This window comes from Ciconia boyciana, chromosome 5, assembly GCF_034638445.1.
Source record: "Ciconia boyciana chromosome 5, ASM3463844v1, whole genome shotgun sequence".
In the NCBI taxonomy this organism is placed as follows: Eukaryota; Metazoa; Chordata; class Aves; order Ciconiiformes; family Ciconiidae; genus Ciconia; species Ciconia boyciana.
This window is the reverse complement of record NC_132938.1, coordinates 12,825,147-12,839,754: the sequence shown is the minus strand read 5'-3', so window position 1 is coordinate 12,839,754 and position 14,608 is coordinate 12,825,147. Positions and strand designations below refer to the sequence as shown.

Here is a 14,608-nt window from a genome sequence, read left to right as displayed (position 1 = left end):
GTACAGAGGTTATCTATTTTGATTTGCAAATAAATGCTCCCCTGACGTACACATTTATTTTAAAGCATGCGTTAATGAGAGTTTATGTGTGGTGTGAGCCTAACAGCTGATATTTTATAATGAAAATGAGTAGACAGCAACATTCTTTTTCAGTTTTCTGCTTTTCCCTTAGCAGTTGGAGATTTGTTAGATTTTTATTAATTAGATCGTTTATTACTTTAAGAAAAAAAAAAGCTGAGATTACCTTTTCCACCCTTTAACTGGGATATTTGCTTATGTTTTCTAGAGTAGGACATGCACCAAAAAAAGTGCATCAGAGAGGTGCATTTTGCTGATCCATCACATTGCTCTAGGATTTTGTTTGTGGGGTTTGGGGGTTGGGGTTTTTTTTGGTTGAAATAAGGTCCTTCCAATTATGCCTGCAGCTTTCAACACAGATGTAAAAGCAGGAGGGAGGGAAAAATAAATTCAGGACCTTATGGTGTGCAGGTGAGAGGCTTTTGGGCAAAGAGGCATTAATAAATTGATGGATTCTTGTTCAATGATGTTTTGGGAACTTTGTTCAGCTCCACTGCAGGCTTTAAATTTAGAAGTGGTTCCAGTTGTTGGGAGAAACCAGGAGGTGAATCTGACAGCCATCATACTGCCCAAGAACCCTAATTTGACAGTCTTCTACTGGTGGATAGGAAACAATCTTCAGGTACATGTATGGTTTTGACTGAGATTATTTTCAATCTCTTTCCAATAAAGGTTGAGTGACACCTTTTACTTTAATAGAAATACTACCATGTTGCACGACTTCTTTTAGACCATATTTTGTTCCAAATAGCCAGTTATATCTAGTGCCAAGCAGTATCTCACTTCCCTTGTTTTAGCATATACATTTAAGGTGTTAATTTCCCTTTATTGCTACTTATGTGGAAATGCAAATTCCTCTTCTAGAACTGGTTTGAATTTCTAAACCCTTTTCTTTTGGGGGGAACAACAATTTATTCTATTTCATTACCTGTGGAAAATAACTTGTGGAGGGGGATGCATTTGTGATCATAGCATTGGTGAATGACGAAACTTGGATTTATGCACTTCCATGTTGATAATGTGAGTACTGTAAATTTAAGTGCTGTACAGAAATATATATATATTCATTGTACAGATAAATATTTTCTGGGAGTCTGAAATAAACTGGTGTATCAAAAATAACTGGGATACCTAAAAGGATATCAAAACACTGAAAGCACTCAAACAATCTAGTGATATTCATTTGGGGATAGAAAGTCTAGATAAACATATCCTAGAATGATAAATATCCAAGTATTTCTATTGTGAATATTTCTTGTCTAGCTGGGTTAATTTCTTTTAAGGTAAATCTTTCAATAACAGATAAGTAAAATATTTTCTTTATGAGGGAGACTAAGTATGAGAGAGGAATGCTTCAGATAAGCACAGTGAACTTTCTTCTTGTAAATGTGCTGTCTAGCATAATCCCAGCCTGTATCTTTTCATTGTTATTGACTTTGCCATTGCTAGAACAGGCACTGCAGATCGATGTAGTCTTGTGAAGGGTTTTGTAATTCATACAGATGTGGTCAGGTAACAGGGTATCTCAGTTCTGCCTTGGAGGTTACGGTGGGCTGGTGCACTTCCATGGGTCATGCTCTAAGTTGACAGAATTAACCCGTTTGACCTTGACTATACCCCACATTTTTTTGAGACAAATGGCTTTCTATATATGATCCTGTAGAGATTTGTGAGCCTGACTCAAAATCTGTTTATTTCAGTGCTATCTGAATGAAAACCTAATACTCTACCAATTATTCTAAAAGAAATTTTGCCCCATCTGGCAGCTATTCTGTTTATAAACATTCTATTTGGGGAAAAAAACATCCTGTATTGAAAATTGTAATTGAACAATTTGATAAAATGTTGATTAATTGAATAATTGATGTGAAACCTTTTTTGCTCATATTTTGAGTGACTGTCTCTTCGGCCACTGTTCTTGTGGTTCTTGCTGAAATTCTATTTTCAACTTTTCTTTGTTTTTTAAAGCCACTCCTTACATTGAACAATTTTCTGGTGACAAAGTTTGCTGAGACAGGAGACATCAGAGTTACAGTGCAGGCTTCCTGTGGGAGCTCCATGCTTCAGGACTCAAAAGTTGTCCATGTTTTTGGTGAGACGTTTATCTTGTTAATTTTTTTGTTTGTTTCACGTGTACTTGTTTCTTATACCTCTTAAACCAGCCCTGACACAACTGACCCTGTTGTAAAATTATATCTAATGCCATGTTTAATTGTTAAAATTAGAGGGATGAACTGTCACTAGGTAACTCCATGAAATTGAACAGTATGGAAGGGTTTCATCTGAAACGGTTTTTTTCCTTTGCTTATTTTAAATGTTACTGTGGGTCCCAAATGCTATATGTAGCAATAGCGTTTAGGTAGTATTTTGGCCTATGACTAGAGTTTCTAAATAAAGTAGTTCTGAAAAAAAGAAAATTTAGTTGTCTATATACTCAGCATTAAAAACAATGTGAAATAATTGCCTTTTACCACAATATATCACTGTTCCTTTGATGTTTATCTGAGAGTTTGGATCAAATATAGCTCCGCTGTAATTATTGAATAACCCTTCAACTCTTGTTTCACATTGTGCCCTGGTGTGTTTTGTTATGCCTTATAATGTGGTGACAAGGCATAATATACTGTGAAAAATGTAGTGCCAACGAATTATTTACATTTGTGTTTGTGCTGTCACATGTGGGAATTGTGATAAGTGAAAAAGCTTATTTTTAATGCAGAGCTAAAAGCCTTCAGATATCATGAAATACACAACATGATACATCTCTATTGTCTGCAGAAGATTCTGTTATTTTTGCTTTTAGTATACTTATTAATTTAAAATAATGGTAAAAACCACACTCGTGCTAAATGCAGCTTTTATGAATCTTCTCCTTTCCTAAGATAAATGGATTTAACGTTTATGCTACCACTTATAAGTGCATCCCCTTTTTTAGAAATCTTTAGAAGTATAATCCATCTTAGTGTGACTAGATCAATGACTTTGGCTTTCAAACGCTGCTTCTGCTCTTAGCATTGGCCAATCCTGGTAGGAAGAGCAAGAAAGTACTGGTCATCGGGGAAATAAAGAAACCTCTGGAAAAGAAAACCACATTAAAATACAATTCTGTCAGAAGCACTGGGGAGGCCAGATTTGACTCATGCATTCCAGAGGATCTCTTTCTCTGCTTTGCATTAAGTTCCCCAGGTGTTCATCCAAGGAGCGTATATGGAGAAAGAGAAGATTTTAGAGACTGTTTACTGAGGAACAGCCCATTTCTGGTATTTCAGATATTTTGGACAATATCCAGAGAAATGTTGTGTGTGTACCTTGTTTCTATTTTTTTGAAGAGGGCAGTAGTTAGCCTTTGGTATATCATTTCTGTTCTTATTTTTATAGCTAGTTGATGGAATACATCAAGTATTCATTTTACATGAAAACCAGGAACATGTAATGGGCAAAAAACACATGTTTATGATTCAGTGAGAATAAAATCCATTGGCGCATTCCCATTACAAATAAAAGAAACCAACCGCATCTGTGTGGTGTATTGTCCTAAGGAAAAATTATTGGGAAGGTTATGACCCCAGTGCACGTATGTAAATCTGCTTTGTTTATTTTTTCTTCTTCCTGCTTTTTTATCTTTAGGCACAAATATGATGATGTTGACGAAAATAGAGAAAGAAATGGAGTGCCTGACAGGAGTGTACTCTTGCTCCGTGCAAGAGTACACAACGCAGAGCAGTGGGGTTCCTAGATACTACAGTGCTGCACAGCAAATAACGCCAAATATATATTTTCAGGTTTTATTTCTGCAAAACTGTTTTTGCAACCTGGTTTGTTACTTGTTCAAAAATGTTTATTTTTGTTTTTCTAGATCATTTTCATGTTCTTCCTCTGAAGTTTACTAAGCACCTAGACATGTACAACCCCGACATACCAGAGTGGAGGGAAGACATAGGGCGGCTAGTAACACGACTTCTTGCAAAGGTGCTCTTTCAGATTGCTCGTAAAATGTTCCCTCGCCAGTCGTAAAGCTTGAAGGTTAAGTTAGTGCCTTCTCATTTAGAAAAAAGGAGGCAGAACAAAATAATAAAGTGAACCTCATGAGCCACATTTCAAACAAGTTTGAGCCTAGTGTCGCTTTTACATGCAGGCTGTAGATGATGATATTGTAACATAGAAAGTTTAGGTCTAACACAGCCTAATTGGCAATTAATGCTAAATATTGCTCTCTGGGATTAGGGATAGACATATTGGCAAATACTGCTGACTCCAAGACAGGAAGAGTAGCTTAAATGCGATATATTTAGAAGTTAAGCAAAGGATGCTGTGTAATATAAAAGACATAGACTTTGTGAAAAAACAAAGCAGAAAGAAAAAATTTACAATGTCAGTTACGTAACTTTGAAAATTATGTATAATATATGGGCAAACAGTTCATACAGCTGGGTTTTTTAGATCATATTAGCAGAAGAAATGTGGATGGGGAGCAGTTGAATCCTGTAGGTTAAATCAAGTACAAAGCCATGCAGCAGTTCTGTGAGATAAGTAAAAGCACCCCATAAAAACTGGGAGCTCTGGAGCTGTGCTCTTCCGGTGCACACACTGCCAGCAGCCGAGTGTGCACACACGGGCTTTTTGTGAGGACAATAGCACTGAGGTGCAGGTTGATAATGTTTTGAAAATGCCTGTGTTTGCAATCACTTAACTTTTCCTAGATTTACAGTAGTGCAGATCAGGTGCTGGAATTTTGACTTTATACTTTTTCCTGCCTTTTTTTTAAGGTTCACATCAAATGTCAGATTCAAGTAAATTCCCACTTTTCTCGACTTAAACCCATACCATAACCAGTGTCAGTCAAGCAAATGTTTTAATCCTATGTAAAATTGCCCTTGCATTTTAGTAATTACTAAATCATTTGCAAAAGAATATGAACAATTTAATGGAATTTCAGAATCTGTTTGAGAAAGGAAGGCTACGGGAAGTGCCTAGGGTGTTGTAATTCGAATTGTGTGGCTGTATTACACAACACATGAAGGAATTTGGGACTAAAAGCAAAATTTGCACAAACTATTTTGAAAAGGAACGCATTTGACTTTTACCGGGGGCCGCAGGTATTCATAACAATTTCAGGAACTGAACCTAGGTGCTCTTAGTCTCACCCTGGAAAACTTCTCTCTGTCCATTAAATACAGATGGAAAAGCAGCCTCCCTAAGCTAAAGTTAGCAGTGATGCATATGCCCTTCTAAGTCTACTAAGTGTCTGAATGGCCCACAAAGGATCCTAAATCACTTAGGGATTTTTTTTAATGTTACCCTAGAAATGCACAGCCATTGCAGAGTTTTGCTAAAACCGCGTACTCCATTTTGCTTCTTTCCATGATGCCACTGAATCTCTTTAATGCGATAACAATTCTTAGCTCTTCCAATCTTCAGCTCACATTTCAGTTAATTTATGTTTGGCTTTGGTCATGTTTTAGCTTCTGGTGGAATCTCCTCTAAATATTAAGGATCTGAACACCAAAGACTAAAAGACACATGTGGAGTTACTTATGTATTTTCTATAAAATATAAAGCACACTGTCCTATAATTTGCCATATGCCTTTGTCTTCACAGGAAACCAATATACCCAAAGAAACACTCCTGACAGTCGTGAAACCTGGTCTGCCCACAACTGCTGACTTGCATGTTCTACTACCAGCAAACCAACCAAAAAGGAAGAGAAGTGTAACTAGTGATAAGGTAACCAGAGCAATGCATGTCTGGTTAGGACAATCTTCCTCCTGTTTTACAATCAGTGGCTGTACTCTCATTGTCTTTATGTGAAATTAAAAGGTGCTCCCTAACTATGTAAAGATCTCACTCCCACCTGACAAGAGACATGTAAAAGCTAGCAACAGCTATGACTGCTGTGTTTGACAGTGTCTAGACCAGCATAATCTAGTGCTTACTGGTATTAGTGTATTTCTCAAGAATAACTAATATTGATCTGTTTTTTAAACAGAAACAACAGTGATGGCATGTCAGTCTGTGAAGATCCAGTAGAGCAAAGAGTGCGTTTAGAACACTGATATTTCTAAAGAGGGATGAAACTGTCTCTAAAGAGGGATGAAACTCTAAAGAGTCTCTGCACTGTCTTTAGAAGCAAATTAGATTTCAGGTCAAACAGAAACAGAGCCTTAATAGTTGACCTATAATGTAAAGAGCATCAAGCAGGTAGTTTCTGCCTTTATGAGCAAATGTCCTTTTCAATTGGCAAGAAACAAATACAGTGAACACAGGAATGAAAATCAGATATTAGTTTCTCCCTACTTATTTCCAAACCATATTTCTTCCATAATAAAAGACCTTATGCCAGTTGAAAATCAGAAGACTGGCACTTATAATTTATGATATTCGTCCTTTTGCTGTGATAGAGAAGGAACATATCCCAACTGTGCCTGTATCTTGCAGTTCAAGTCCTGCCAGTTACAAAGAATCACAATGTAAGGTATCATTAATTTTGAAGGGCATTTTACAACTTTTTGAGAGAAGGTCACAATATCCAAAGAGCTGGAGAAGTAGGTAAGAAGCAGCTCTTCATATTAACACAAAACCAGTAGATTGTGTTTGGAATTGATGCGGTACACTTTGGAATGTCCAAAGGAGTATGTTGATGTTCTCCAAGTACTTGAACAGGTGTCTTTAAAATGCACAGAGTACAGTGTGAATGCACAAAATTTTCTGCTTTGTGGCAATCCCAAACCCATAGTGCTCTCCCTCTGTAATCACTGTGGGAGTTCCTGGGAGCCTGAAATACTGATTATGTTGCAGGAAACGGTTAATTTTAGTAGGTTGTTTCTTTAGTAGAGAGCCATTCATGAACTATGGCTTTCAGCCAGGTGAGCACTTCACAATTATTTGCATATTTCCACTTCTTGAAGAAGCGAGGTGCAGCTTCTAAAGGAAATTCTTTCTCTTTATTCCAAGTATTTAGGGAATGGATGTCTTTAATAATTTATGTGAACTGATGGTGATAGATTCTTAGGTTGTGCAAACATTTTATTTCAGTGCAAAGTGTTATGCATATTAGTTCCCTTTAAATCTCAACTGTTCTATTAGTGCTGTGCTTCAAGGCAGCTTAAAGAATATCATCAATTATAATCAATGCTGTCTCAAGGGGTTTTTTTCATGTTTGTGTATGAAATACTCTGTGAGGTACTCCAAAGCATAAAGAACAACAATCACATGTTGCAAATGATTTGGGAAAACTTCTCTTCAGTAGGGCTATGGAGAAATTACAGTAGTTTAGCAGGGCACAGTTTCTGTAATAAGTAGTCCTCCAGTAAGACCTTGCAAAGGTTTTCTGAAACTTGAGGATCACTGAAAGGTGAAAGTAATTGTATAATCTGGAGAACAGATGTATATTTCTGACATTGATAGGATGGACCAGGTCAGACCAGTGGTGGTTGGGAGTTACATGTATGGAAATACCAAATATGGTACAACCTCCATTTGGTCTGAGCAGGAACAAGGGAGACAGGAGCAACTACAGCAATCTGTGCTGTCCAATGATAAAAAATCAGGTACGCTAGTATCCCATTTCAACACTGATTGTTTTATAGAGTACAATGCTGTAGAGCCACTCTTCTAGTGCCAGCTGCCTAAATTTCTATTTTTATATTATTGCTAAGGGACACTACTTTAGCTATTGATGTGTGCATATAAATTTGTTGATTTAGAATTGAATGGCACAAATACTGATAAAATCTGTGTTGTGTAAGAATCCAGTGTGACTTGCGAGATATCCTGAAAATATACCCCATGTAAATAAACTTAGAAGCAGTAACTGGTTAAGTCAACAGGAAAATACTCATGGTGTCACTTATCATAGAATCATAGAATCATTAAGGTTGGAAAAGACCTCTAGGATCATCTAGTCCAACTGTCAACCCAACACCTCCATGCCTACTAAACCATGTCCTGAAGTCCCACATCTACATGTTTTTTTGAACTCCTCCAGGGATGGTGACTCAACCACTTCTCTGGACAGCCTGTTCCAATGCTGGACAACCCTTTCGGTGAAGAAATTTTTCCTAATATCCAATTTAAATCTCCCCTGGTGCAACTTGAGGCTATTTCCTCTCTTCCTATCGCTAGTTACTTGAGACAAGAGACCGACCCCCACCTCACTACAACCTCCTTTCAGGTAGCTGTAGAGAGTGATAAGGTCTCCCCTCAGCCTCCTTTTCTCCAGGCTAAACAACCCCAGTTCCCTCAGCCGCTCCTCATAAGACTTGTGCTCTAGACCCTTCACCAGCTTCGTTGCCCTTCTCTGGACACGCTCCAGCACCTCAGTGTCTTTCGTCGTGAGGGGCCCAAAACTGAACACAGTATTCAAGGTGTGGCCTCACCAGTGCCAAGTACAGGGGCACGATCACTTCCCTAGTCCTGCTGGCCACACTATTTTTGATACAAGCCAGGATGCCATTGGCCTTCTTGGCCACCTGGACACACTGCCAGCTCACGTTCAGCTGCTGTTGACCAGCACCCCCAGGTCCTTTTCCACTGGGCAGCTTTCCAGCCGCTCTTCCCCAAGCCTGTAGCATTGCATGGGGTTGTTGTGACCCAAGTGCAGGACCTGGCACTTGGCCTTGTTGAACCTCATACAATTGGCCTCGGCCCATGGATCCAGCCTGTCCAGGTCCCTCTGCAGAGCCTTCCTACCCTCAAGCAGATCAACACTCCCACCCAATTTGGTGTTGTCTGCAAACTTACTGAGGCCACACTCAATCCCCTCATCCAGATCATTGGTAAAGATATTAAACAAAACTGGCCCCAAAACTGAGCCCTGGGCAACACCCCTTGTGACCTGCCGCCAACTGGATTTGGCTCCGTTCACCACAACTCTCTGGGCTCGGCCATCCAGACAGTTTTTTACCCAGCGAAGAGTACACCTGCCTAAGCCATGAGCCGCCAGCTTCTCCAGGAAAATGCTGTGGGAGACAGTGTCAAAGGCTTTACTAAAGTCCAGATAGATAACATCTACAGCCTTTCCTTCATCCACTAGGCCGGTCACCTGGTCATAGAAGGAGATCAGGTTGGTCAAGCAGGACCTGCTGCCTTTCATGAACCCATGCTGGCTGGGCCTGATCCCCTGGTTGGCCTGCACATGCCTGTTGAGTGCACTCAAGATGAATCGCTCCATAATTTTCCCTGGTACCGAGGTCAGGCTGACAGGCTTGTAGTTCCCCGGACCCTCCTTCCGGCCCTTCTTGTAGATGGGGGTCACATTGGCAAGCCTCCAGTCGTCTGGGGCCTCCTCTGTTAACCAGGACTGCTGATAAGTGATGGAGAGTGGCTTGGCAAGCTCCTCCGCCAGCTCCCTCAGTACTCTCGGCTGGATCCCATCGGCCCCATAGACTTGTGAGTGTCCAGGTGGCGTAGCAGGTCATTAACTGCTTCCTCCTGGACTATGGGGGGTTCATTCTGCTCTCCATCCCTGTCTTCCAGCTCAGGGGGCTGAATGCCCTGGGGATAACTGGTCTGACTATTAAAGACTGAGGCAAAGAAGGCATTAAGTACCTCAGCCTTCTCCTCATCCTTGGTGGCAATGTTCTCCCCCGCATCCAATAAAGGAGGGAGATTCTCCTTGGCTCTTTTTGTTGTTAATGTATTTGTAAAAACATTTTTTATTATCTCTTACAACAGTGGCCAGATTGAGTTCTAGCTGGGCTTTTGCCTTTCTAATTTTCTCTCTGCATGACTTGACGAGATCCCTGTACTCTTCTTGAGTTGCCTGCCCCTTCTTCCAAAAGTGGTAAACTCTCTTTTTTTTCCTGAGTCCCAGCAAAAGCTCCCTGTTCAGCCAGGCTCGTTGTCTTCCCCGCCAGTTCGTCTTACAGCACATGGGGACAGCCTGCTCCTGCGCCTTTAAGACTTCCTTCTTAAAGAATGCCCAGCCTTCCTGGACCCCTTTGCCCTTCAGGACTGTCTCCCAAGGGACTCTCTCAACCAGTGTCCTGAACAGGTCAAAGTCTGCCCTCTGGAAGTCCATGGTAGTGGTTTTGCTCACCCCCCTCCTTACTTTGCCCTGAATCGAGAACTCTATCATATCATGGTCGCTAAGCCCCACTTATTCAAAGATTCGTTACATTCTCTTCTGTTACCAGAAGAGAATCTTGAAGGTCTTAATCATGTTTCACTGGAAGGATGTGCTTTGCCATGCTGCTAGTGCCAGTTCTCAAAGTCAGTGTTGTGACACTATTGCAAGGACTCACCAACGCAGAACGTTTTCTGCATGTTTGGAGGAGGTGTCCCTGCAATCCTTAGCTTAGACATAGTTATGAAATGTCTTCCCTTAGAGAGAACCTATTTGTTCTTGGCTGAAAACCTTTTAGATTTGGGATATTATTTGATTTGAGAAGGATTGTTAAAGGCATAATTTCTTGGTCAGGCAGAGAACACCCGCTCGGTGGAGTTTCTATTGGTGTTTTACATGAAGTGTTGTGATGTGATGCTATTTATTAAATTAGTGGTCTAGAATAGGAGTCACTGTTAAAAGTAGCCAGCAATAATAAAGATCATAAGTAAGTTGGCACTGTAGTAGTAGGAGCCCTTTGGATAATTCTAAAGTTTGGTTCCATTCTGACAAAAGCCCTTTTCCTTCAAATTTGTTCATGTAGAAGTAAAAGCTGAGTGTGATTTAACTTGGTTTTAAGAACACAGCAATTTCAAAAGTATTTTATTCTAATCATTGACTCTAGAGGAAGACTTGGTAGCTTAATTTATGCACACCTATTACATGTCTAATGCCAGATGGGATGAGTCCAGTTGAAAGAGTCAATTAAAGTGCATTTAAACTATAGCCTGGAAAGCAGTGGCTCTGAGGAAGATTTGGGGCTCTATCTAGAAAAACTAGTGCATGAAAATTGCCATTGGCAAAAAGGGCAAATCAGACCCCCAGATGTATAAGTAAGTGGGTAAGAGTTTGAATAGTGTCATTATTTTTGCATTGTGTTCACATGTTCAAATATTATCATTGGAAAGGATGTAGAAAAAGAAGATAGAAAATTCAAATGCTGGCATAAGAACCTTAGCTTAGAGAGTGTAGAGAGGAGCTCCAAACACTAGATTTGGTTTTTTAAACAGTTGGAGAGGTGGCAGCACTGTGCTCAATAACTACCTTAGGGCAGAAAAGAAACCCTATGGGTACTGAAACAACCATCAATCTAGCAGTGAAATAAATAAGCCAGAACCTTTGGCTGGATTCACATGAGATTCAAATTTTTGACCTGTGGAAGTGTAGTTTGTATAGGTTTGGGTGGGAACCCAGGGTTGGGGAGAGAAATAGCAAACAAGTGTTAGTCACTTAAGCAAAAACCAGAGCAAATGTTGAATTCTTCAAACACCTGCCAGGAAAGTATGATGTATCCAAAGTTATGGGGCTCAGTAATTTCATTTACTGGCTGAAAGTCAGATTAGCCTAAAGTAGAGGTCCCTCTTGCGTTGTATACCATGAACATGTGAATGAACCTGGCCTGAGACTAAGTAACTCTATGTCAGTGGTGCCAGCATCACTTTAAAGGCTGCTAATCAATATCATCGTCATATCCATTCTCTCTTCAGACTTTGGGCAAACAGATAAACACTTAGGAGCTGTCTGGAGCAATTGTCTTGTAAAATAACAGGCCATGCTCACATCACCCTATGTTGCATCATTCCCCCGCAAAAAAAATGTAATAAAGTCAGTGGAATGGCTTCAGAAGTTAGATATTCCTCAATATGAGTGAGGATATTTGAATTTGAACTTTTGTGTAGTCTCGGTCCATAACATGAGAGAGACTACAGGGATTTCTATCTATTATACTGCAAAGGCTTGTCAAAGATTAACACCCTAATTGGTAATATCATGGAAGGAGTTGCTCGTGAAGGTTTCACGGATATAAAGCATATTTCTAATTTGGCATCCTGTGGGAAGTCGTATCCTAAATTATAAGTCATAGAATATAAAACTAGCTTTGATCTTTTAGAAAATTACCCATGCTGAAGACACAAGCAAGTAGAAGGGAAAATTCAGACAATTTGTCATCTGGGGTTAGGATATAATGGTATATTTAATGGTTCTGCTCCATAAAAATGTGAGAGACCATATTTTACTATGCTCTATCCACTGGAGAAAAATAGGAGGAATCCTGATTTTTTCCACATGGATGGATGTATATATTTCTACAGAGTATTGTTAAAAATTAGGTATAAATGGAATCCATCCCATTATAGGTGAGGAGGTGAGGTAAATTATGACATGTAGTTCATTATCAAATAGCAGTTACTTTTCATAGCAAGAAATCTAAAGTGACATTGCAGGTTTTGTTCTGAAAGGTTAGAAAAATTGAGAGTTTTTAATACGGATTATTCATTGTGTGAGTTATGACCCAGGTAAACCCAATAGCGCGTGCAAATGACATGCTGTCTGTCACATACTGGGTGAAGGGTTTGGTAAGCAGAAAGAAAGATTTGGCTATAAAGTTTTGACATTTTCAGCTTTTATGGCTTGTGGAGTTTTGCATGATTTTTAAATATGGAATTTCTTTAAGATTTCAGCTCATCACTGACAAATGCTTTCTGAGTTTCTCACCATTTAATGAACCAGAGGTTTTCCTTTTTAGAACATTGAGTCTCTCAAAGTGGAACAGAGTTCGAGATGTCTGACATTCTCTCTGTTGTATTTTCAGAGAATAGCGGCTATAAAGCAGGCCTTGAATGCACACAACATCAGTTTCTTTCTGAGGGGAGGATACTGGGTCTTAGTGACTTTAGCTGACTCCGGTTCAGGTAAATATATAAAGAAGGCTCCCAACAGACCAACCTTTGGATGTTTGTCTGAGTTCTGATAAGTTAAGGAGAAAGTCTTCATATCAATATATGTATGTACATATACACACATATATACATACTTACTTGGTACTTGTTACATATAGATACACACATAAATATATATGTGTGTATATATGTGTATGTAAATATAGATAGATACACACACATGTATATATGGATATATTTTCATTTGGTACTTGTTAACAATCACCACAAAATAAATATTTCTTACATATTTCAATTTTGTCATACCTCATGATTTGTATCAGAAGCTTCTTGCTTTTTTCTGTGTAACCATGACATTAACTAAATACCTCTACTATACAAAACAGTGCCCTGAAGGAAGAGCCAACCAGGCTTCAAAAAAACCATCTGGTGAAGCACTTTGGCTCCACTGGCTGCTGAGAAAGCAGAGCTGCTTTACTTCAGCCAGATTTAACTCCAGGGGTCTGGGATGTAGCCTTGCATCTCTGCCTTGTATCTCTGATCTTCAAATCAATTGACGTGAAGCTTGCTGTAGGGGTTTCCACATTGCTAATCCTGTCCTGAGGTAAATTATATCTTTTTTCTGTGTTTAAAACAAATGGAAACAGTTTTTTTGCACGCATTTCCTGCATGTCTAGATTCACGATGTACCTGGAAACTTGTTGAAGAGAATATATGTGCATACATGTGCGTGTACTTTGAACAGAGATATGTTAAAATGATATTTTAACCAGTAAGTTCAGCTTTGACTTGAACCTTGTTTAAAAACGTCCAGTAATTTTTATCTGTGTATCCTATTCCATAATATATCCTTCTTTCTCATTTCAATGTGTTGTGGGAGAACAGCTTATCTGACTGCAATCAATTTATGTAAATACTGGTGTGATATTTTATCTGTCAGCTCTCTGCAGAAGACAAAGTTCTTTTATGTAGTCTCTAATGTAGAATTGTGCTACAGTCTTGCTGTGGTACCTCATCTGGTTTAAAGGGCTAACATGCGTTAGCCAGCACAAAAGGCTGGGATTGAAGGAAGCCCACGTTCATTGCAGCCTTTACCAATGTATGATCTTGATGAGTTCACTTGTTATTCAGAGCCTTAGTTTCTCCATCTCTGAAATTAATACAGCCCTGCTTTTGCAACACATGTACTTAGGGTATGTGATCATTTCCTACAATAACTTCAGATTCCCAAAAGAAAAAACACACTGAGTATGCAAATAATTAAATCTTCGTGGGTTTGGGGTTTTGGTTTTGTTTGTTGGGTTTTTTTTTAATTGGTCCTCTGTCCTTTAGTCACAAGTCACCAATTAATTTTGGTTTGCTGCCTTTTTGAAGAGACTACAGATGGAGTGAAAAGAAGAGGTTACGTAAATAACAACAAATGTTTTTGACCTGGCAATTAGATAGAAAAGAAAGCCCAAGAATGTGACTGATCTGAAAGATGACATGCTAAGCTGTTCTTTTATTTCATATTTCAGACTCTCAGAGGATTGGAGGAGGCAGTGGCTACTGGGCTATTGTGGTTCTCTTTGTTATCTGTCTAGTTGCAGTTGGGGCTTTCATCCTCTACAAGTTCAAAAGGCAAGTAAACCTTAATCAACAACATACACATTTTAAGAATTAGGTTTATCCACAGATCAGCAAACCAGAGTTTGTTATTTGAAAAGGAGGTTTCTTGAAGAATTGCAAAAAGTCCACCGCTTTGAA

The 14,608-nt window shown here is 39.2% G+C and overlaps 1 protein-coding gene across 5 annotated transcripts in view; it reads left to right on the top strand.

Moving 5' to 3' along the window:
* SORCS2 (sortilin related VPS10 domain containing receptor 2) overlaps nt 1-14,608 on the top strand; it is a 653,060-nt gene that overhangs the window by 615,387 nt on the left and 23,065 nt on the right. For all 5 annotated transcript variants that reach the window (XR_012042835.1, XR_012042837.1, XR_012042836.1 and 2 more), the window contains 6 exons: nt 567-700; nt 2,047-2,170; nt 3,935-4,047; nt 5,678-5,803; nt 12,775-12,874; nt 14,380-14,482. Coding sequence is in view for 2 of the 5 variants with exons in the window: in XM_072863384.1 (XP_072719485.1) it covers nt 567-700; nt 2,047-2,170; nt 3,935-4,047; nt 5,678-5,803; nt 12,775-12,874; nt 14,380-14,482 (700 nt within the window). In the remaining 3 variants the exon portion in view is untranslated. The remainder of the gene's footprint in view (nt 1-566; nt 701-2,046; nt 2,171-3,934; nt 4,048-5,677; nt 5,804-12,774; nt 12,875-14,379; nt 14,483-14,608) is intronic.